Here is a 9,806-nt window from a genome sequence, read left to right as displayed (position 1 = left end):
CGCGCATCGGGTGCAGTAAATTGTGCTGGGATTTTTTTAACATGTCTAGAAGTCTTTGATTGTTGGCAATCTAGACAGTTATTACACCAATTTGTAATATCGCGGTGCATATTAGGCCAGATATATCTATCTCTAATTAGTCGATCGGTGACTTTTGAACCTGGGTGCGCTAGATTGTGGAGAAAATCAAAAACGCGTTTCCGCAAAGCGGGTGGAATATAGGGACGAATTGATTCCCCTGACAGTTCACAATATAATTCTGTTTGCGGAGACTCCCAAACGAACTTTTTAAGTTTCAGAGTGGATTTTTCCGATTTTAATAGATGTTTGAGTTCCTCATCCGTTTTCTGCAGTTCCGCCAATTCTACTAAGTTGAATTCCGTAGGTAGTGCCAAAGCCTCGATACGCGATAGGCTATCCGCGACTACGTTGTCTGTACCCGACACGAAATCTATGCTGGTAGTAAATTGCGCTATAAAAGACAGTTGTCGGATTTGCCTCGGCGAGGCTTTGTCCGAACGCTGCTGAAAAGCGTACATCAATGGCTTATGGTCGGTTAATACTTTAAAAGTCCGGCCTTCCAAAAAGTGACGGAAATATTTAATCGACTCATACATCGCGGTTAATTCGCGGTCGTACGTACTATAATTACGTTGAGCAGCGGTAAACTTACGCGAAAAGAATGCCAATGGCTTCCAGCTGCCTGAAACACGTTGTTCCAAAACGGCTCCCATCGCGAAGTCGGACGCATCGGTAACTACCCGTGTTTCTGCACTAGCAGAGGGGTGTGCCAAAAGAGCAGCGTTGGCTAGGCCAGTTTTGGCTTTGACAAACGCGTCTTCGGCTTCCGGTGTCCATGCAATTACTCTTTTATCGTTCTTACGAGAATCGGTTAAATATAGGTGCAGAGGCGATTGAACGCTAGCGGCGTGAGGTAAACTGCGGCGATAAAAGTTGATCGCGCCTAAGAAGCGTCGTAGTTCAGCGACGGTATTTGGTTTGGGGAAATTTTCTATTGCTTCGACCTTTTCTTTCAACGGTGCAATACCACTGCTGTTAATGCGATGTCCGAGGAAATTTATCTCCATAACGCCAAGAATGCATTTAGACGGATTGACGAATAAACCGAAATCCTTAAGCTTTTGGAACACTATACCCAGATGTTTCTTATGCTCTTCGACTGTGGAAGATGCAATAAGAATATCATCAATGTATACGAAGACGAAATCCAAATCATTGAGTGCGCGATGAATATAACGCTGAAATGATTGGGCGGCGTTCCTGAGACCGAATGTCATTTTGACAAATTCGAAAAGGCCGAACGGGGTAGTAACCGCCGTTTTTTGCACGTCCTCTTTGGCCACTGGGATTTGATAGTAGGCCTTATTGAGATCTAGCGACGAGAAGATGTTTTTTCCGTACAGGTTGGCGGAAAAATCGTGAAGATGTGGCACGGGGTATTTGTCCGGAATTGTTACGGAATTTAACCTACGATAATCGCCACACAATCTCCATTCCCCGGTTTTCTTTTTAACTAAATGGATAGGGCTGGCCCACGGGCTACTCGAGGGTCTACAGATCCCTAAGTCCATTAACTTCTTTATTTCGTCTTTCGCGGCTTTCAATTTATCCGGTGCTAAACGTCTAGGTTGTTCCGCGATTGGCGGACCTGTCGTTAATATCTGGTGCTCAACGTCATAGGATTCCTGTGGAACCCGTTGCATTGGCCCGGTTATTTCTAGGAAATTCGCAAGAATTTTAGCAAACTCGTTAGAGTGATCTATTGGTGAAACGGAAACTCTCGGCACTGAGCTGATGCTGCCTACTATGTGGCGTTGCGTAATGCTATCGGTGATGCGTCGCTTACTTATACTAACATCTAAATTATAATACTTAAGTAAATCCGCTCCTATTATCGAATAAGGTACTGCGGCGACGCAAAAATTCCAAGTTATGTCGCGACGTAAGCCCAAGTCTAATGTAAGCCGCCGTTCTCCGTATGTATCTATCCGTGTGTTATTAGCTGCAAATAACTTAAACTCAGATGGGTTTTGTCTTTGTGAAAGCGGTGCAGAAAGCACGGAGTATTCGGCCCCCGTATCAACGAGAAAATACTGGCCAGACCTACGGTCATAAACGTGGAGACGGTTAGTACTTAACGCCCCCTCACCCACAGTCCCCACTAGGGGAGGGGTATTTAGTTTCCCGACTGGGTATCGGACCAAGAGCACGGCTTCTTACATGACTTGGCCTTGTCGCCGTATTTATAATGGAGATAGCACAGCTTGGGCTGCTTGTCCGCTTTATCGGCACCCTCGATCGCGGGGTGCTCACGCTTTCGAGATTTAGAACGCTCGCGGTTCAGCCGTTTTGCGGACGTTTCTAGTTTTTCGAGACGTTTCATTACCTCGGCGAATTTTGACGTGAGGCTTGCCACCGGGTCGTGTTCGATACGGGCTACGGCGTTCAGCGACGCGTCAGGGTTATTACCGACCGCGAATGAATCTGCGAGTTTGTCCGCGATTTCGGCGAGTTTTTGCAAGTCCGGTTCCGTTACAGTGATTAATACCGGCTTGTATGATTCGGGCATTCGTTCAATGAATAACGATCGCAGAACGGCGTCATTGACTTGTCCGTTATTTAATTCTCGCATTTTGGTTAAAAGATGCGAAGGACGCTGGTCGCCCAAAACCAGACCCTTTAGCAAACGCCGTAGGCACGTCTCGGCAGAAGTTGTAAAAGTGGACAGAATACGTTCTTTTAACGCGAGGTATAATTCGGGCGGCTGAGGATCCTTATTTAATATGTCCTTAATGTGCGGTAGCACTTCGTTATCAATGCTCGCGATTAGACAGTGCGCCTTGGTTTGATCGGTTGTAATCCTCGCAACCTTAAAGGTTGATTCTATTTGAGCGAACCATAGTTCGGGGTTTTCACGCCAAAATGGCGGAATTTTTGGAATCCGATACGAGTCGATATGTCCGCCAGCCGCCTCGTCTGTGGGCATAATGATCGCGAACCGACCCGCGGCTATTACTAGAGCTATGAAAAATATAAAGACCGTGGCGGTGAGTGGTCCGGAAGTGTCGCTGCGCGCCTCGGTTGGATGGTCTTGGTCCTGAATCCAGAGCATGGGCGTTGTACCGTCCTCGTCCGCCACTATCGCGGGTCCGGAATCTCTGCGAAGAGTGAAGATCTCAGGAACCTGGGCTTCTCAATGGTGTGGACGGCGATAGCACGTCCGCGCACGTTCCGTCTGTGGCTTCCCGTTTGCCGCTGGGCTGGGTGGGAATCTCGGCCGCGAAGTCCTCGGGAATGTAGTTGCCTCGTGGATCATCGACGGCGAAGGGCACGTACCACAATGTCGGATGACGCAATCGGAAGGGCCGGATGATGTAATCCAAAGGGCCAGATGGTGTAACCACCTCACACGCGGGGGAAAGCCAAGATTTTCTCTAACCCGTTGAGCGTGGTAATTTTTATCACCGTCTACGCTGCATACGGCAGGTAGTGGACGCCAAACTAATTCGTTGACCCACTCGGGGAAGTCCCTCCCGGCATCACGTCGGGGTCACCAGTTGTGGAGATAGCAATATCCTCCAGGTATAAGCTCCACGTCTTCTTTATCCACTGGAGGTAAGGATGACTCGGGAGGAGGTAGTCAACGACTGTATCCGATTAAAATCTTCGAATATATTTGTAACGTATGACAGTGTGGTTACAATGGCGTGTCGGTGTCGAGTGCTGCTTGTTGCTATCCCCTCGTTCGTTTCTTTAGCTCCTCCACGCCTCTCGCGAGGGCGACGAGAAATAAAATTACTCGGGTCACGGCAGAGCCCACATACCAATGTATCGTAGCGACCCTCGTGGCCAAGAGACGAACGGTTTTTGGCTTAAAAATTCGACCTACCCCCACCACCAAAATTTGGCTGAGTTGAAGGACCTGTATGCAAGACCGTGGTTGCGACTTCTAGTTTCTGGTTTCGGCTTACGTCACCGAAATTTTCTCTCTATTTCGGCCGAAACCGAAATCAAGCCGAAATCTTGATTTTAGGCCGAAAATGGCCGAAACCGAAACCGAAACCGAAATTTCGGTCGGACTCTACAAATAAAGCACCATTTTATTTCAAAGATCTTTCACTTTATAAGCGAGATTAGTTGGAACGCTTGACCCAATTAGCCCCGTACCATTACCAGATAAAATATTTTTTATAACAAAAAACGTTAATAAAATTGTAACTTTAACATTACAGTTAAGGTGATGCTGGAGTCTCTCTGTTTTACCGACATTTTTTAATTAGGGATATCTTTTAATTGGCTTTACAGAATTGCAAATTTCTTGTACACGATTAAAGTTCGCACAAAAATAAAGGGCTGTCTACTCGACTTTATATAAAAAACGAAAAAAAATTCAATATTTTGGCATGTAGAGCTGTCACATGACGATAATATTTGCTTATACAAAAATTCTGTAGTTTATATCTGCAAAATGAGACCGGAGAAACCTAGAGACAACATTCAAGAACAATATTGTGTACTTGGAACTAAGATTGAAAGTCTAGAAAAAAAAGATAGGGTTAGAGAAAAATTTATAAATACAAATACAGCTGTAGAATGATAAGTAGAGCACTGCATGATGACCAGATGGCGCTGCAATCTGGTAGACAAGGAAAGATGTATCGTATTATTGCTCTCTCTTTCTTTTTCATGTAATATACATATTCGCACACATACATAACTTTAGGCCTGTGTGTTGCTTGCAGTTTTCGGACTAGATCCCCTCCCTCTTGCCTCTTGTAGCACTACAGAATAGGTATGTGTCCCTTTCGTCCTAATTGATGCGAAAAGTGCAAGCAACATGAACAGGCCTTTTCTCTCTCTACCCTTGTTCGCTTTCTCTATTTTATTTACTCTCTTTCTATTTCGCGCTCATTCTTTCTTTCTCTCTCTCTCTCTCTCTCTCTCTCTCAGTCACTCACTCACTCAAACCATACCTCAAGTAACAACTAAATATATTATGTATATATATTTTTTAATTTTTTTAATACATTTTACATATATATTTTTTAATACATTTTCCATTATATATATATATTTTACATTTTACATATATGTATATATATATATTTTTTACACTTTATTCTATATATATTTTTAAAAAAAATTTTTTAATGCTGCGGCGCCGCATACGATGCGAACCCGTATGCGTGCGGGGCGGGTGGAACAGACCCGTATACAGGCGGTGCGTACGGTGCGGCCGGTAAGTGCGGAGCGGACGGGTATGCATGCGGGGCGGGTGAAACGGACCCGTATACAAGCGGGGATCCGTATGCAAGCGGTGCGTACGATGCAGCCGGTACATGCGGGGCGGGTGGAGCAGACCCGTATGCATGCGGTGCGTACGGTGCGGCCGGTACGTATAGAGCATACCCGCATGCATGCGGGACGGGCGGAGCGGATCCGTATGTATGCGGCGCGTATACCGCGTGCGGTGCGTGCGGTGCGAACTGCGCCGTATATCGTTCCTCCTTCCGCACCTTCTGTCTCGCCAGGCGCATTGCGTGTCTCTGGAACTGAAAGAAAAAATTATATTATAATTGTGTATTTTATATATATGTATAACCCTACACACACACACACACACACACACACACACGTACGTACGTACGTGTATGCGTACATGCATGCGAGTGAATAAGGGTTGCGTCTCATAGAACGGATTACACGGAAGCGGAACTAGCGAATCACCAATCACGGTATCGTTTCCACGTAATCGGGCTCTGTCAGAACGATCTCGTGATTAGGGATCCACTGGTCCCGCTTCCGCGTAATCCGCTCCATGAGGCAGTACTCTAAGGGAGGGAACGAATGAATAAAAAAGACTTACTTTTCGTGGTCCACCTCCTCTTGCTGCCCCCCGTGCCCTGAATACATAGCGCTGTCCTACTGCTGCTGGCGGCGGCGGCGATTGTGTCGTCGCCGTACACGCACACTGTCCTACTGCTGGCGGTGGAGGCGGCGGCGTCATCGCCGCGCCCGCATCTTGCACTCGCACGTACGGCGACGACGATGACGCCGTCGCCGTACGGGTACGCTGTCCTTTTGCTGGCGGTGGAGGCGGCGGCGTCATCGCCGCGCCCGCATCTTGCACTCGCACGTACGGCGACGACGATGACGCCGTCGCCGTACGGGTACGCTGTCCTGTTGCTGGCGGTGGAGGCGGCGGCGTCATCGCCGTGCCCGCATCTTGCACTCGCACGTACAGCGACGACGATGACGATGACGTCGTCGCCGTACGCGTACGCTGTCCTGCTGCTGACGGTGGAGGCGGCGGCGTCATTGCCGTGCCCGCATCTTGCACTCGCGTTGACGTCGCTGACCCTTCGCTTCTTACTGTAAATAAATGAAATAAAATATAAAATATTACATATATACTTATTATTAGTCGAATAAAGAGGTATTACTGTTACTTACTTTTTCGTTCCGTTCGGCGCGGCATCGTTGCGTACTGCGCTGCGACTGCGAGCTGCGACAGGAAACGAAAACGAAGCGAGATCCGCGTCGACAACAAATGAATATCTCGTAACGGCAACAGAGTGAAAAGGATAGTGTCGCGACGCGAAAACAATTGGAATACAGATTGGAGAGTCTCTGCTAGAGAACTTGAAAGAACGTGCTATCCTGACTCATTGTCGTATAAAATATTAATTTTTAAATTAATAATTTACTTGTGTCATGGGTGTACACAATGGAAGGAAGACTCTATCTGCCCACAGATTTTCGCTAAGAAAAGGATGGGTGCAAAGGTTTGTATGTTTCACATAAGACATTTAGTTTCTAACAATAAGTGACAAATAAATGTACAGACAGACAGACAGATAGATAATCTTTATCACATTTTGACGTGTAAGAACATACATATACAGGTGTTCCGTTATAAGTGTCCAGGCAAATATGTCGTAATTCCTTGCGGTCACAGAAAATATCAATAAGCTGGGAAATTTGCATGGTTATTAGTTTGCAAAAAATACTAGTAGAAAAGTAATATAAACATTGTTTTACTAAACATTTGCTCTTTATGCTCGAACTGTTGACCACTGTGTTCGATATAGCATTGGATACGTTTTTTAATATCTTTCATCATTGATTGCAACACTTCTATTGTAATACTTTCTACAGCCGTAGTAATTTTACATTGCAAGTCCTTGCATAAACAAGAAAAAAATCGCAGGTTGTAGAAAGTATTACAATAGAAATGTTGTAGTCAACGATAAAAAGTATTAGAAAACGCGTCAAGTGCTGACACAATGGTTCACAGTTCGAGCATCTTATAAATAAAGATAATATTTAGTAAAACAAAGTTTATTAATTTTTTAACCTTTAATATTCAAATTCATTCCAAAATGCTCATAATCCAATTTACTACTCTAGTATCTAGATAGCAATAATTTTGTAAAAGACGCATATATTTGCGATTATGTAATCCGTACAACTTCAATTTACTTCCTGCTACACAAATATGTCATAAAAAAACACAGATATACATTGACAAAAGTGTTTAGGTGAACTTCGGAAAGGTCATAAATAAAAAGGGAGATTTTACTTGGATTTTGTTATAAACTAATGTGATTGCAAGGAGTTACGAGATTTGCCCGGACACTTACTACGGAACATTATATATACATATATATATATATATATATATATATATATTGTGTGTGTATATATGTATATATATAGGTGAGTCATAGTATTATAAGCTGTTATCCTTGAAAGAACACAACACATAAAAACACATAAAATGTTTCAAATAAAGTTCTGATTTTGTGGAGACATTTTTTGAAGCAAAATTAACTTGCCAAAATTTAATAAATGTTGTTTATGGTTTTCCTTTTGAATATTACACAGCGTCAATAAAATATAAAAATTCGAGATATTGTCTTTTGTGATTCTGAAAACGTATAACCTCTGGAAAATTAGTACAGTCCTTTGTAGTTAGGTGTAATAATTGTAATAATATTATGTGCCAGAGACGTATATTTCGACGGTACTGATTGTTATAAAAATTAGAAGCGTCTTCTCTGACGGTACTGATTGTAAAAAAATCAAAAGCGTCTTCTCTGACGGTACTGGTGAAGTAAATGCCAAAAGCATCTATTTTCTGACGGTACTGATTGCTACAAAAATCAGAAGCGTCTTTTCTGATGGTACTGAGTGTTAAAAAAATCAGAAGCGTCTTCTCTGACGGTACTGAGTGTTAAAAAAATCAGAAGCGTCTTCTCTGACGGTACTGAGTGTTAAAAAAATCAGAAGCGTCTTCTCTGACGGTACTGATTGTTATAAAAATCAGAAGCGTCTTCTCTGACGGTACTGGTGAAGTAAATGCCAAAAGCGTCTATTTTCTGACGGTACTGATTGCTATAAAAATCAGAGGCGTCTTTTCTGATGAAATTAATATCAAAACGTCTATACCGACGGTACGGATTACAATCAAAAAGAGAAGCGTCTACTCTGGCAGTGTTGGTTATTACAAATTCTAAGGGCATTTTTTTTACATATACAAAAAAATAATAACACGACAATGTATAATAATGAAGAAATAAAGGACTGTTTTAATTTTTCAGAGGTTTTTATATATTTTACGATTATTACGTACACAATAACATTTATAAAAACTATGCATAACATTATACCTTCAATAATACGAATATCTTACAAGATACATTCCCGTTTTTTTATTGTGCATTGATATGTTTATGATTTTTTGCAGGCGGCAGTTATTAAAGAGGCTGGGCGAAGAAATATGTGGCACTAAGAGTACGAACGAATCAATCCATTTCCGGAAATCAGTGCAATCACTGGTTACTCCGAGTATGATGGATTCAGAGTTCTGTACCCAAAAAACGTGCCTGGATGCAACGCCACGAAGCGTAAGTACGTATGAAAATGTCCTATATTGCGAAAATGACAATACTCTTGTCATTGACAACGAAAACCCTCTGGATATAAATCGTATCCAAGAGCATAAGATTGAAGGTAATCGTATTGTAAACTATTCTTTCTTTTCGAAAGAAATGCATAGGACATTTGATAATCATGCGCGAAGAATAGAGTGCCGATTTAAAGATTGGATACTCGTAAATTCTTTGCGTCGTGGATTTATGACACAGTTCTTTTATAAATGCCAAATGTGCAATTATGAAGCAAACTTTTGGTCACATCCCACAGACTGCAAAACGTTGGACATAAACACGGCTGTCACAGCTGGAACGATCACGATTGGCATTGGTTTTGCTCAATTGGAAGAAATGTTTGCAGCTGCGAACATACCGTGTATGTCTGAAAAAACATATATTAAACATCGAGATTTATTAATCGATGCTTTTGAAAAGACAGCCATTGAAAATATGAAAATGGCAGGCGAAGTTGAAAAACAACTCGCTGTAAAAAGAAATGAAACAATAAAGGGTATTCCGTACATAACAGTTGTCGCGGATGGCAGTTGGATGAAGAGATCGTATGGCACAGCCTACGATTCAATTTCCGGTGTTGGTGCCATAATTGGTTACAATACAAGGAAAATTCTCTTCGTTGGTATCCGCAACAAATATTGCACAGTATGCGATATAGCGGATCAACAAAATTGTGAACCAAAAGCTCATAAATGCTACAAAAATTTTGATCGGAACGCAAGTTCCACAAGCATGGAGAGCGACGCTATTGCTGAAGGTTTTAAAAGTAGCCTTGAAATGCATGGATTGATATATAAAACAGTCATCGGCGATGGTGATAGTAATGTATATCAA

The 9,806-nt window shown here is 42.9% G+C and overlaps 2 protein-coding genes across 2 annotated transcripts; one reads left to right on the top strand and one right to left on the bottom strand.

Moving 5' to 3' along the window:
- Positions 1–5,132: 5,132 nt before the first annotated feature.
- LOC105556252 (leucine-rich repeat extensin-like protein 2) lies at positions 5,133–7,517 on the bottom strand. The gene is made up of 2 exons (XM_012003338.1): positions 5,888–7,517; positions 5,133–5,573 (listed from the first exon to the last, which is right to left on the bottom strand). Exons 1-2 carry the CDS (start codon positions 6,338–6,340, stop codon positions 5,169–5,171), a joined length of 858 nt encoding a protein of 285 aa, XP_011858728.1. The 5' UTR covers positions 6,341–7,517; the 3' UTR covers positions 5,133–5,168.
- A 1,166-nt stretch (positions 7,518–8,683) lies between these two features.
- On the top strand, positions 8,684–9,792 carry LOC105556253 (the record flags this gene model as incomplete). The annotated part of the gene is made up of 1 exon (XM_012003339.1): positions 8,684–9,792. A coding segment is annotated over exon 1 (1,042 nt), but the record flags the coding sequence as incomplete, so codon positions are not given.
- Positions 9,793–9,806: the final 14 nt, after the last annotated feature.

Source organism: Vollenhovia emeryi, unplaced genomic scaffold, assembly GCF_000949405.1.
Source record: "Vollenhovia emeryi isolate VEMERY1.0 unplaced genomic scaffold, V.emery_V1.0 DF940174.1, whole genome shotgun sequence".
NCBI lineage: Eukaryota > Metazoa > Arthropoda > Insecta > Hymenoptera > Formicidae > Vollenhovia > Vollenhovia emeryi.
The sequence above is the reverse complement of the archived record's forward strand: the minus strand, read 5'-3'. Positions and strand labels throughout refer to the sequence as shown.

Excerpts from the sequence above, each read along its gene's own strand:
- LOC105556252 (XM_012003338.1), bottom strand. The coding sequence starts at position 6,340 with ATGACGCCGCCGCCTCCACCGTCAGCAGCAGGACAGCGTACGCGTACG. Across the intron at positions 5,574-5,887 it reads GAGGAGGTGGACCACGAAAA|TTCCAGAGACACGCAATGCG; the intron begins GTAAGTCTTTTT and ends TTTTTCTTTCAG.